The following is a 14,891-nucleotide window of genomic DNA, read 5'->3' as shown; positions in this document are numbered from 1 at the left end:
TCCAGTTTCTGCCTGCTTTTGGTTGTTCTCCATTTTATTCAAGTAGTTAAACTTCCATCTTTTCGATAGATTATAACTGTTACCACAGAAGGGTTGTTCAAAAAGGTGGTACTCCTTCCTTACCAGAATCAATGGTAATTCAGTTGGGAGAGGTAAAAATGGTACTAGAAGCATTGGATATCCATATGGAGAAAGTGAATCTTAACCCTCCCCTCACACAAAAATTAACACAAAATAGATCAGAGATCTAAATACAAAATCTGAAACTATAAATCCCAGAAAGAAAATCTTTGTGACCTTGAGGTAGACAAAGATTTCTTAGGACACAAAATGCATCAATCATGAAATTATAAACGGATATACTGGACATCATCGAAATTAAAAACTTCTCCTCTAGAACAGACATCATTAAACAATGAAAATGCAAGTCTCAGACTAGAAGATATCCTGAACATGTGTAATTGACCAAGTACTTTTATACAGCATATATAAGGAACTTTTATATCTCAATAAAAAGAAGACAAGCTAGTTCTTAAATTGGCAAAAGATTTGGATAGACACATCCTGAACACTACCTGAATACCCAATGAACACATAAAAACATGGTCAATGTCATTAGACACCAGTAATGTACAAATTAAAACCACAAAGAGATATAAATATCCACTAGAACAGTTAAAGTTCAAATAATTAATAGTTCCAAGTGTTGAAAAGGATATGGAGAATTGCAACTCTCATACATTCCTGAAGCGAACATAAAATCATATAAATACTTTGGAAAACAGTTTGACAGTTTCTTATAAAATTGAACAAACAATTACTGTGTGATCCAGCAACTCCACTTCCTAGGTACTTAACCCAAAGATTGCATACAAATGTTCACAGCAGCTTTATAATGGCTTCAAACTGGAAACAATCCAAATGTCAATCAACATACGAATGGATAAACAAATTATAATATATAAATATAGATACAGAAACACCAGGGAATTCCTTGGTGGGCCAGTGGTTAGGACTCTGCGCTTCCACTGCAGGGGGCACAGGTTCCATCCCTGGGTGGGGAACTAATATCCCACAAGCCATGCGGCGCAGCAAAAAAAAAAAAAAAAAAAAAAGAATTTCATTCCATAGAAATACCATAATACTGATGCACACTAAAATAGGAGTTAATGTCAAAAACATAATACTAAGAAACCAGATACAAAACAGTACATACTGTATAATTTCATTTATATGACATTAGAGAAAGTCAAAACAAATCTATAAAGTCAAAAAGCACATTAGTGGTTGCCTAGGGTTGGAGGGGAAGGGATAGAAAATGACTGAAAATGAGACAAGAGAACTTACTGGGGTAAAGGGAGAGAATGGGGAAGAAGCTATGTCTGAGAAGAACGGATCAAGAATTTTACAAAACTGGTAAAAATATATCAAGCCATGATTCAACCCTACAAAAGGATAAACAGTATGCATTATAAAAAAATATATAAGCCTAGGCACACCATATTAAAACTACTGAAAATCAAAAAGAGAAAGTCTTAAACGGAGTCAGAGAGGTAAGTTCCTTTTAAAGGTGTAGAAGTCTGATAGCTAACTTCTAAGGAAAAACAGTAGAGACCAGAAGACAATGGAATTACACCCTCAAAGGGATGGGAAAACCAAACAATCAATCAATCCATAACTGACAAAACTACCCTTCATCAATGGAGGTGAAATGAAGACTGTTTTCAGATATATGAAAAATTATGAGAATCTGTCCTCAACAAATCCATATTCAAATAAATACTGAAGGGCATTCTTTGGGCAGAAGGAAAATGATCCCACCAATGGAAGCTAGGAGAGGAAGGAATGGAAAGTCACAAAAAAAGGTAAATCTACAGTAACGATAACGTCTTAGGGTATTTTAAATATCTAGAAAATTAAAATATAAAATAATAGCAGGGCTTCCCTGGTGGCGCAGTGGTTGAGAGTCTGCCTGCCGATGCAGGGGACACGGGTTCGTGCCCCGATCCCGGAAGATCCCACATGCCGCGGAGCGGCTGGGCCCGCGAGCCATGGCCGCGGAGCCTGTGTGTCCGGAGCCTGTGCTCCGCAACGGGAGAGGCCACAGCAGTGAGAGGCCCGCGTACAGCAAAAAAAAAAAATAATAATAATAATAGCAAAATATGAAAACATGAGAGTAAATGTAAGGCAATGATACATTTGATAAATCAAGAATATAGAACAGAGGGGGGAAATGAAATTATTTAAAAAATCAATTCAACAGAAAGCAAAAAAGAAAAAAAATGAGACAAATAATAACATGGTAAATATCAAATAAACATATTTTTAATTGTTAATATATTAGTAATTATATTAAATAAAGAAGGGCCAATTGCAGGGATCTGATTTCTAACCACTTGACTCTTCAGGACCCCAAGACCTCATCTCTTGAGGCTGTATGCCTCTAAAACTCAAGCCTCGGGACTTCTCTGGTGGCACAGTGGTTAAGAATCCGCCTGCCAATGCAGGTGACACAGGTTCAATCCCTGGTCCAGAAAGATCCCACATGCCGCGGAGCAACTAAGCCCATGCACCCCCAACTACTGAGCCTGCACTCTAGAGCCCACGAGCCACAACTACTGAAGCCCGCGCCCCTAGAGCCCATGCTCCGCAACAAGAGAAGCCACCGCTTGCCGCAGCTAGAGAAAGCCCATGCACAGCAACAAAGACCCAATGCAGCCAAACATAAATTAATTTAAAAAAATAAAACTCAAGCCTCTTGATTACTGAGACCTGTATCTCCTTGCTCTCAGTATAGCAGTTTGATCAGCCTGCAGGCTTATTGCTCTTTTCTTCCAGCACTTTGTTTCTGGACCCTGGGGACTTTACTTTTATATATATATATATGTTTGTAGGAGAGGGTATTTTAGGTTATCTTTTCCTCCATTATGCAAAAACAAAAAATCTTACCTACCCAGTGTTTTTCTTTTAAGTTATGTCTCACCAAGCAAGCACAGTAGTCATTTGCATTTTAAAGTATTTTATTGCTAATTGCTGTAGGGAACTAGGCAGTGCCTAGCAAAAGTAATGAAGATGAAGAATGTATTAGGACAGCAGTGACAAATTACCATACAAACTGAGAGGTTTAAAACAACAGAAATGTATCCTCTCTCAGTTCTGGAGATTAGAAGTCTGAAATCAAGGTAGCAGCAGGGCCATGCTCCCTCTGAGGACTTGAGAGAAGGCTCCCTCTTTCCCTCTTCTTAGTTTCTAGTGGTTGCCGAAAATCCTTTGTGTTCTTTGGTTTGCAGCTGCGTAATTCCAATCTGTTTCCATCATCACATGGCCAGAGTCTTCCCTCAGTGTGTGTGCTCTCTGGGTCTCTGTATTCAAATCTCCTTCCTCTTTCTCTTATAAAGATACCAGACACCAGATCAGGACCTACCCTAATCCAGTATGACCTCATCTTAACTTGGATAAAATCTTCAAAAACCTTATTTCCAAATAAAATCATATTCACAAATAACAAGGGTCAAAGACTTAAACATGTTTTGGGGCGGGGGGGTGGGGAAGGACACAATTCAACCCACACCAGAGACTGTCTCTAAATTTAAGAAGCTGTACAGAGTTCTAATAATTTCTATCCATATTCTGCAGGTCTGGGTTTCTGGAAGCCCCTTGGGCCTCCTGTTTGCTTCATTTCTCTGTGAGTAGTGCTTTTTAAATGACCCTAGCACTCTGAACTTACACCTCCTATAAAGCCCTCTCTACAAAAATTTCTCTTTCCAGGTAACAGGCTTGATGGTGTAGTTAGAATACATTCCTACCCTCCTTGAGGACAGGGATCAAATCTTTATAATTCCCTAAAACCAGAATAGGGACTGATACCAATAAACAAACTAGAAACCATTCAATTTACCCTGTTTCAGCTGTGTTATCTGTTTTTCATGGGACCTCCTGATTAGGTGATTACCTTTTAACTGAGCTCCTCTGCCATATAAGAAAGATCTCCTTATGGCTTTTCCTCACACCCCACATCCTTGTTTTCCTCCGAGACTACCTGATTCACTTCTGAGAGCAGAACCACTTTACAAAATATGCATTAATGAAATTGCGTTCAGGTCATCATGCTTTACATTTTTGCTTGGTGTAGTATTTCCAAAGGAAACCACAACTTCTTTAAAAGAAGTTATATGGGGCCTCCCTGGTGGCGCAGTGGTTGAGAGTCCGCCTGCCGATGCAGGGGATACGGGTTCGTGCCCCGGTCTGGGAGGATCCCATATGCCGCGGAGCGGCTGGGCCCGTGAGCCATGGCCGCTGGGCCTGCGCGTCCGGAGCCTGTGCTCCGCAACGGGAGAGGCCACAACAGTGAGAGGCCCGCGTACAGAAAAAAAAAAAAAAAAAAAAAAACTAAGAGAATTCATTACCAACAAGCCATACCATAAGCAATGTGAAAGGAAGTTTTTCATACTGATGAAAACTTGAATCTACAAGAAGAAATAAAGTGCCAGAAATGGTAAGTTATAGGCAAATAGAATTTACTCTCATTTTTTAAATTTCATTAAAACCTCCTCACAAATAAAGTGCCAGGTCTAGATGAATGCATTGGTGTTTTCTATCAAATATTTAACAAAAAAATACCAAACCTATACAAAATCTTTCAAGAAATAGAGAAGAATACAACACATCTCAGGTCATTTAAAGAAGTCAGACACTGTCTTAATTCTAAAACCAGACAATCACAAGAAAGCAAAACCAAGACCAATCTCCCTATGAACACTCTAAACAATCTTAATATCACATTAAAAGATATGAAAACAGGGACTTCCCTGGTGGTCCAGTGGTTAAGACGCTGCACTTCCACTGCAGGGGGCGTGGGTTTGAACTAAGATCCCACATGCCCCATGGCCAAAAATAAAAGAAAAGAAAAAATAAAACACATGAAAAAAATCAGGATACACTACGTTCACGGATGGAAAGACTGAATATTGTAAAGATGACAACTCTTCCCAAATTAACGTGTATATTCAAAGCAATTCTTATTGAAACCCCCAAAAGATTTCTCATGGTATTTAATAAGCTGATCATAAAAGTTAGTATGAAGGGGACTTCCCTGGTGGCGCAGTGGTTAAGAATCCGCCTGCCAATGCAGGGGACACAGGTTCAAGCCCTGCTCCAGGAAGATCCTACATCCCACAGAGCAACTAAGCCCATGCGCCACAACTACTGAGCCTTCTCTCTAGAGCTCCTGAGCCACAACTACTGAGTCCACGTGCCACAACTACTGAAGCCCACGTGCCACAACTACTGAAGCCCACGTGCCTAGAGCCCGTGCTCTGCAACAAGAGAAGCAACCGCAATGAGAAACCGGAGCACCACAACAAAGAGTAGCCCCCGCTCACGGCAAATAAAGCCCGCGCGCAGCAACGAAGACCCAATGCGACCAAAAATAAATAAATAAAAATAAAATAAATTTTAAAAAATAGTATGAAGGATCCAAGGGCCAAGAATAAATAAGGCAAAGAACAACTTGGTATAGGGAGTAAGGGAAGCAGTTAACCTATTGGATATTGTCTTATTTTAGCGCTAAAGTAATTAAAACGCTGCTATATGTGCAGAGCTAGACACATGCAATAGACTAGAAAAGGTCAAAAACAAACACATACATATTGAAACTATATGGGAACATGACATTATCCAATTGGTGAGGAAAGGATGTCATATTTCAGGGGTTGGCAAAGTTTTTCTGTTAAGGGCTAGACAGTAATATATTAAGCTTTGAAGCCCATATAGTCAGTCTCTGTCACAACTACTCAACTCTGACAACTCAACAGCCAGACAACAAGTAAATAAATGGATGTGCCTGTGTTCCAACAGAATTTTATTTACAAAAACAGATGGTGAGCCAGATTTGGCCCATGAGCCACGGTTTTCTAAACAGCAACAGAACAATGAAAGAGTTTTAGTAAAAGCTATTTATCACATCATACACAAACTTTCAGGTGAACTAAAGTTCTAATGTGAAAAAAAATAATGCTTGACAATATAAATTATATTCAGGACACGTTATTTTTTCACAATAAAAATTATTTTAATATAAAAATCCAAAAAATTAAGCCACATAAATTATTTTAACTCCCTGTTGATCAACAATTTTATATGTATAACTGATTCACTTTGCTGTACACCTGAAACTAAATCTACTATACTCCAATAAAAAATTTGTAAAAATTGAATATCAAATTGAACCCTGAAATAAAAAAAGAATTTTCCTAGTTTTTATGTTAACTCAAAAAGATACAAAATCTTATCAATTTTCTTCTTGTATGCCTGTGTGCCCATACCCTCATCTATGAATGACCTTCCTATAACTTTAGAAAGCATTTCAGTGTCTTCTCTAAAATTCTTAACTCAGTGCCCATTTTGAAGCTATGCTACTAATGTATGTGAGTAGAATCCTATGGGGCCTTCCCAGCACAGATTCTCCTCTCCCCCATGTCCTCCACCTGCCTCTAGTTTGCAGAAAAGCTTTAGCCTCCCAGGCCTTCCCCAAGTCCCAAAGAACAAAATTTAATCAGAAGTGAGAAAACACAGAAACAAAGGAAAACAATCAAGCAAGACAAAATAATAATAGTTCAGCCATAAAACAAAATCAAGGACCTTTAGTTCCTCCTTAAGGGCTATACATAATGTTCTGAGCCATATCCTTCGCGCTCTTTTGCAGATGCTGAAACCCACACCAGGTGGAAGAAGTTAACCGCATGCTGACCCAGACCAGCTGGAACCAGAAGATTCAATGATATCGACTCCCAATTACCTCACCAACAACCAATTAGAAGAATGTCCATGAGCTGATCATACACCCGGCAACCGTCTCTCTCATCCTGTCTTTAAAAACCTTTCCCTGAAAGCCATCAGCGAATTTGGGCCTTTTGAGCATTACCTACCTTGACTGCTTGTTTGGTGCCTGCCATAAATGCTGCACTTTTTTTTCTTCATCACAGCCCATTGTCAGTACATTGGCTTTACTGTGCACGGTGGAGCAAATCCAAGTTTGGTTTGGCAACACTAATACAACTGCTTCAGCCTTCTCAACCCCCACTTCCTTGAGAACTACATATCTTAAAACAACTCAAATTAAACGACGGCCATTTTTTAGAAGTAAAACACTTAGCTGCTTTGGCTGTTTAACTACTTCTACTTTTTAAAAAAATAGATATAAACCTCTAGACCTGGACTGAGGTCCTTCGGATATCCATACTTCAAAGTGGACTTTAAAACTCCCTGAAATTGGTATAAAATTTCTATGCGTCATATTCTATAAAAAACTCCAAGGTTTTCTTGGCTCTTCAAGGGGACTATGACACACACACACACACACCCAAGTTAAGAACCTCTGTTTCCAGAGGCTGGACATCCAGAATATGAAGTTGAATTATCAAACTGGAAAGAAAGTAGATTTTCATAGTAACACAGGGCACGTAGGAAAAGATGTCCGTTTACACTGTAAAACTCCTTAAATGGTTCTGACCTCAATTTGAAATTCAGTACGTGGGGGCTGGGTGGGGGGGAGTCAGATCATAATAAACACAGAAATTAATGAAAAGAAGTCTTTTCTACCAGTGGTTGTTTTTATGTTTTGGATCAAGTCTCAAAGTTTGTACTCCAACAGACCTATTGGCTTTGTTCTGTTTTAAGGTCTAGACAGTATTTTTTAACGCCAATACGAAAAGTATGTCTTAACAGGGTCCGACCAAGAACAAAATAGTCCTTTTTTCGATATGAATCCAACCTCATTCAGAGTCAACAACTGGGACAAGAGCTTACATTTCTGTAGCGCTTTATACCGCGCTTCAAGTTGCTCAGGAGTCTTTTCCACACTGTCAAGAGCAGGTAGAAAGTTTCTGACAGTGTTGGTGATGGAGAGCCGGATATAATTACGAAAGAGGTCGGGGGGAGTCAAGTACGCTTGGGGGAGGTGTAAGCACGGCAGGGTCGGAGGGTTGCTACTGGGGAGGGAAGGAACTGAGAGACACCGTTCGCGAAAGAAAAGGAAAAGGGAGCGTCAGGAGAAGCCTCCCTCCAGGGGCGACAGAAGAGGGGCGGGCGCGTTGTCTCTGAGACAACTACGTGAGGAAGTTGTCTCGCGAGGAAAACTACGTGAGAGAAGAACCTAGAGGCTACGAGGAAGCGAACAGAGGGGCTGCCTCAGGGAGGGAAGCAGCCCGGCTGAAGCCCCCCATCTCGAGGCGGCTTGTTTGACTCAGCGTCCCTGCACCTCGGCCGCCCTTATCGTCCTTCTCCCCTCAGGGTCACTCACCACCGAGTTAGTCGGCTCCAGGAAGACGCCCAGCTCCTTTCCTCACCTCACGAACTCCCGGCGCCACAAATTCAAATACGAGTTCCCGCAGACCGGAACCTCTCCCAGAGTGAAGGACGGGTGGACCAATCGAAGCCCGGCTGACTACTAATATACAAGGCGGTGGGCGGGGCGAAGGGATGGGGTGGGACCAAACAGCGTTACCACGACGACGGCTTCGGGTGGGCGGGCTGTAGTGACACTGGCCAGGGGGCGAGACTCGGCGGGAAAAGCGGTCCTGTTAGGTGTAGGTGGTCCAGGTGGTTTGGGGCTGAGGCCGTCTCCTCAAGAGTAACCGCGGGCCTGTGCTACGGTCACGCCACCGGCCTCCGTTTCCTTTAGCCTTCTCTGTCACCAAACGATTTTCCTGTCCAGTTATAAAGGGAAAGTTGTTTCCCCAAGGTAAGCGTGTAGTACCACCACCCCTTGTTGAGTAAGGGGTAACAGAAACTTGAGTCCACTTTGTCACCCGGGGAGCGGGTACTAAAAACAGAAAAAGGTGAAAATTTGGATTTCTAAACATTTAGTAATTTCTTACCGTGTGAATTTTTACTGTATCGTGCACATTTAGTAGTCTTTAAATATTGGGTGCAACTTGAGTTACAATTAAATTTACCATTCTAGTTCTTTCTGACCCCCAAATTCCATCTGACCGGTTAACGAACAAAGACCTGAATTTTAAAAATTTTCTGTAACAGTCTCAAAGATTCTCTACCTTAAGTTCTTAATCTCCCCTAAATCTGAAGGCAGATGGGAAAATGGGCAGGTGCTTTGAGTCCAAACCGTTAGAAGAATCAAACTAATTCAGCTGAGGCTCCTCGTTTCTTAGATCATCCCTTGAATCTAAAATAATTGAAACCAGATGCCGAACATGGTTCAATGTGTATCTCATTCAATGCTGATGGTCTCACAGAGGTCTCATTTATGAAAGAAAGTAAACGTTGAAATGATGGGGGAGAAATAAGGCTTTCTACAGACAAGTAGTTCTTAGAAAAAAAAACCTTACAGCTTTGAAACACATCTTGTAACAAACCACAAAGTTGTTGTTAAATTCTTGTCTCCAAAATCTAAAAGAAAACTTCAGCAGAATTTACTGGCTCATCAAGAAGAATTTCTTCCTCTAGACTTAAGGCAGAGAAGCATTTATGAAAGCTTAGATCTATATGTGTTTAGATACCTGCCAACCCTTTTCTTAAAATTCCATCTTCAAAAGCCCCTGCTAATGAACCAGCCAGCTGCATCCTCATCTGGAGAGTAAACTGGGGAAAGAGTCTCTTCCAAACTCTCTCAGTCTGTTGACAAAATTCATTTCCTTGCAGTCATTTGAAGTCCCATTTTCTTGGCAACTGACAACAGGGGACCATTTTTAGCAACTAGAGACCATTCTCAGGTCCTTACCAAATGACCTGTCATAAACAGTTCACTGTTGTTACTGTTGACTTCTCAAGGTCAGCAGGAGAATCTCCTTCCCACTTAAAATCTCTTCTAATGGTTTTTAAGTCCGCACATGATTAGCTCAGACCCACTCAGAATAATCTCCCTTTTTAGTAACTCACAGTCAGATGATTAGGGACCTCAATTACATCTGCAAAATCTCTTCTATATAACACAATACTTGTTAGAATGACAGTCCGTCATATTTACAAGACTCAATCACAGTTGAAGGGAGGGTTTTCCACAGGGCATATACCCAAAAGGGAGGGACTCTTAGGGGCCATCTCAGAATTCTACCCACCTATAACCCCTCACTTGTGTCCCATAGATTCTGATCTGTGGATTGGGAATAACACTCCATTTTCAAAACTGTTATAAGCTTTAAATGAGTGCTTTTCACTCAGAAAAAAGTACCACCAGTGTTATGTTCACATTGTTAAAAAAAAAAAAAGCCCAAACTGAGTCACTTGTGCTAAACCCACGTCAGCAAATCAAGACTTAATAGCTAACCTAATTGTAGTTTCAGCTTCTCCCAGGAATGTGACTTTTAACTAGTTAATCTGGAATTACCTGATCAGCTCTGGTGAGGTAATCTGCATAATAAACACCCCCTTTCTCCAAAGGATTGTGACATACCTGAACCCATCCACTTCCTTCCCAGCCCCCTCCCCCTTCTGCCTATAAAAGTATTTGAAGCTCTTTGAAGCTCCTGTCTGCTAGATGGGATGCTGCCAGTCATAAATTGTTGAATAAATCCAATTAGATCCTCAAATTTACTCAGCTGAATTTTGTTTTTTAACAATATTAATCCTCATTGGGTTCCACTGTGATATAGCCTTGTCCTAAGTCCCTGTCCACTGCGGAAGCTTATGATAAGGAACTCTGATGCATCTCCCTGTTACTGTATCTTTAGCCACACTGAATCAATAAAGTGCTTTTAAAATTTTTAGCACATAGCTTCAATTTCTGTTCCAGGATTTAGTGTGACACTTCAAAGCACTTGGAGGGGCTGCTTTCTAGTGGATCCATCTGGAGGCCTGCAAGCAACACATTTGGGGCTTGTGCTGTCTGTAACCCAGCCCTCCAAGGTATCAGAGCATGATAACACATCCTGAGTCCCAAATGGTGGGGTGACAACCACTGTTGGTACCTGAGATTTTAGGTGGTAGTATAAGCAGGTAGAGTAGGGGGTCCCTGGAGAAAGAGTACCAGGCAAGGCTTTCTTAACATAAGAGAAGTGGCCTAAGCTGTTTTGTGACCTAAATCTGGCCACAGTGCCTGCCCTGGAACAGGTCTTAGTAATCATTGATATTAAGGGAAGTAAGGGAATGCAAGAACAAAGGAAAAGCAGTCAAGAAAAACAGTTCAACTATAAAACAGAGTCCTAATTCCTCCTCAAGGGATGTACATAACAATCTGATACGGTCTTTGAGTACTGCAAGAACTAAGGCCCACACCTAGGAGGAGGATGGAATGATGACGTTGACACTGGTGACTTCAATCAGCTAAAGCTTGGAGTCTGTCGACTGTGGCCCGAATTCTGTGCTGGATTCTCCACTGCTCAAGCCCCTTCATGAATACTTATGTGCCTTTAGCTTAAAACTTCCCCAAATTTGCTGTTGGGGGAGACACTGCTTTGGCAGAGATCACTGGTGTTCTCCTTACTTGCTGCAAGAAATAATAAATGCTTCCTTCTCCCCAACTTTGGCTTGGTTGTGACTTTTGGTTCAATACCCACCAAGAGGTGAACCCACTTTTGGGGTCACAATAGACAGATTATTCTGTTTTTAATTGCAATTTATTGATGTGTTTTAGAAATATATATATCACTATTCAAACCCATGATTATAGGGCATAAGCAAGGATAAAGTAGGAATTTTAAATTTTTTTAAGTTCGTTGATTAGAGAAAATATTTTTTAAATAATAGTACAAATGGCTAGGATATGGCGAAAATCACGATGGTATTACTCTAATTTGGGAATCATTGGCATATGAGAAACTGGCTGGTGACTAAGCTGTGGATGAAGTAGTGGATTCAGTAGATATAGAATAAATTATGCTAACCGAGTCAGGCTCCAAGAGCCCCTTCGTTCTCAGGAACGTGTACAGAAGCCCACCATGTTCCAAGCCTACCACGTGCAGGCAGTGGAGTGCATGGTATTCATGCCCTGCTAAGCAGGCCTCCAACCAAACCCATACCTTAGGGGTCTACAAGCAGGAGCGTGATGGGAGAAGGTGGAGCCTTGTGCGGGCGTGGCTAATCCACCTGCGGATGCGTGCGGGGGCGCGGCTGGAGAGGGGCGGGTCCTAGCGGCGGAAGGCGGAAGTCGGTGCAGAGTCACCTGATCTGAGTAACATGGCTGCTGCCCCTTGAGCCCGGCAGGTGCTGGCCGGGAGCAGGTCTCGTGAGCTGTTTGGCGGCCAGGGGCAGGTGTACGGAGACGGGGTCCAGGCCCGGGTTCCGAGGCGGCGCGCGGCGGCGGAGCGAGACAGGCGGCCCGGGGCGTCGTGGTCCATGAGCCGGCGCCGGAGGCAGCGCGGAGTTGCAGACTCCCCTAGCCCCGGCGCGGCCCGGGCTGCCGCGGGCTGAGGAGTCGCGGGGCTCCGGGGATCGCCCCGAGCTGCCACCATGAACCCCGAGAAGGATTTCGCGCCGCTCACGCCCAACATCGTGCGCGCCCTCAATGACAAGCTCTACGAAAAGCGGAAGGTGGCAGCACTGGAGATCGAGAAGTAAGAGCCGCGGGCACCCGGGTTGGTCGTGGAGAGCGGAGCCTGGACTCCGTCCTGGTTCTGCAGGGGTCCCGCTCCTCCGGGCAGGTCCTCACGCCTTTGCAGCCAGTGTTGCTACTCCAGGTTTCAGGCCCTTAGGGCCGTGCTTAAGAGCAGGAGATTGGCAGTCCCAGCTTTGCTTCTGACTGTGTGACGTGGGCCAAATTATTTAACCTCCTGGTACCCCGAAGGGGCTGCCATGAGAACGAAGCAACGAAATGTATGCGTGGTGCTTTGCACAGTGCCTGGCACATGGTGCGTCCTCAGTGTGGTCTCCATGCAAACAAGCAAATCAGAGAGTGACCTCTGATGGGAGGGAGGTAGGAAGCATGAGAATTTGCTAACGATGTTGACCTGCTTCATTTCTTACCCAGCTTCTGAGAAGTGAAAGGGACAGTAAGTTGACCAAGTGGGGAAATAAGCCAAAACCTCAAGGCTCAGAGGGATGTTTATCTCTGTCATATCACGCTTTCCTGAAAGTGAAAGAAGGAATTATTTGTTCTTGTTTCTGCAGTCTTACTACATGTACAGCAGTACCTTCTTATCTGTGGGGGATATGTCCCCAGACACGCAGTGGATGCCTGAAACCTTGGATGATACCAAGCTCTCTATACACTATGTTTTTTCCCATACCTACGTATGTATGGTAAAGTTTAAGCACAGTGAGAGAATATCCTAATGACCGGCATCACCAGCATTGCACTTTAGGGCCATTATTAAGTAAAATAAGGGCTATTTGAACATAAGCATTGTGATACCGACAGTCAGTCTGATAACCCAGAAGCTATTAAGTGTGTGGGTATCACATACGGCATAGATACGCTGGAGGAACGGATGACTAATGTCCTGGTGGGATAGCACAAGATTTCATCTCACCGCTCTGAACCGCATACAGTTTAAAACTTAGAAATTGTTTATTTCTGGAATTTTCCATTTAATATTTTCTGACCTGCTGTTGACCATTGGTAACTGAAACTGGATAACAGGGTTCCACTGTATTTGTAACCATGATCTGATATTTTGCTTTTTTTTTTAATTACAAAACAAGGTATTTAACTGCGAACATTAAGGTTTTTCTGCTGTTATTTTACATTTGTATTTTTTTTCCAGCCAAATCATTGTGATAAAGTCTGGTGGGTGGGTAATTTCAAAAGAGTAGAAAGAGGCAGGCTGTGAAACTGAAAGAATGCCAGTCTGGGCATCAGGAAATATGGATTGTAGTTTTGCCCTATCTAATAGGGTAGCCACTGGCCATGGGTGGCTATTTACATTTAAATTATTGAAGATAAAATAAAAATTTTATCCAGTTCCTCAGTCACACTGCCCATATCTGACATGTTCAATAGCCACATGTGGCTGTCAGCTGCCATAATGGACAGAGCAGATTTTAGAACATTTCTATCACTGCAGAATGCTTTGTACAGCTCTAATCTAGTCTGTTGTGTGACGCTCATTCTTTGACCTCCAGCAAATTCCTTAACTCACTCTTGGGCCTTTTCAGAAGCTCTTGGGCCTTCTCTCAGAGGCAGATGTTTCGCTTTTCCTGTTCAGTTATTGGAGAGTAGTAAGCAAGTGGAAACCAGGTTACTTAAATACTCAGCAAAGCAGATGGAGGAGACATTTACCTGCCAGATTCTCTATGGGAAATCGCTGCCTGAATATGTTGCCTGATTACAGCGTGTTACATAGAGAACTGGGATGGTTCTTTGGACTTGTCAGGAAAAAAGTGGCAGCCCGAAGTCCAGGCTGAAATTTTTACAGCACAGGAATAAACACAACTCTGGATTATCTTTCTGTCCTACTTGGAGCCAGGAGCAAAGCAGGTTCTCAGTCAGCAGTTAATGAAGGAATATGATCTTGTGAGGTGTGTATAACATCACAGTTTGATTCTGATTTTGCACTAATACTGTTACATGAGCATACGCAGTGCAGAACACATTATGTGCATTATTTTATTTAATTCTCTAAAAATAGGACAAAGCCACAGCCAAGACTGTCTCCTCTGAAGACATAGGAATGTGTGTGCAGTGGCTGAAACCTCTGCCACCTCCTGGCCGGGCCATTTGGACATCAACAAATGAAATGAGATAGGCTAAATGAAATAATGCATGTAAAGTGCCTGGCACCCAGTAGGCATCCAACAGGTGGGAGCTTTGATGTTTGAAGAGGGGATAATGTAACATGGTAGATTTCAGACCTGGTGTCAGAAAAATCTAGGTTTGATTTCTGCACCTACCATCCATAAGTTGTGTGACCTTGTATGTTTCATAACATGTCTGAGCCTCATTTCCCCCCATCTGTAAAATGGGTATTATAGTACCTAGCTCCGTGGCTTATTTTAAGGTT

At 42.4% G+C, this 14,891-nt stretch overlaps 1 protein-coding gene across 2 annotated transcripts in view; it reads left to right on the top strand.

Moving 5' to 3' along the window:
• Positions 1 to 12,114: 12,114 nt before the first annotated feature.
• The window catches only part of LOC309794484 (protein VAC14 homolog), a 94,454-nt gene continuing 91,677 nt past the window's right edge, over positions 12,115 to 14,891 (top strand). For both annotated transcript variants that reach the window (XM_082606032.1, XM_082606031.1), the window contains exon 1: positions 12,115 to 12,506. In XM_082606032.1, coding sequence (XP_082462158.1) covers positions 12,403 to 12,506 — 104 coding nt within the window. In that variant the 5' untranslated portion in view covers positions 12,115 to 12,402. The remainder of the gene's footprint in view (positions 12,507 to 14,891) is intronic.

This window comes from Mesoplodon mirus (assembly GCF_964341445.2).
Source record: "Mesoplodon mirus genome assembly, chromosome: 19".
Classification (NCBI taxonomy): domain Eukaryota; kingdom Metazoa; phylum Chordata; class Mammalia; order Artiodactyla; family Ziphiidae; genus Mesoplodon; species Mesoplodon mirus.
The sequence above is the reverse complement of the archived record's forward strand: the minus strand, read 5'-3'. Positions and strand labels throughout refer to the sequence as shown.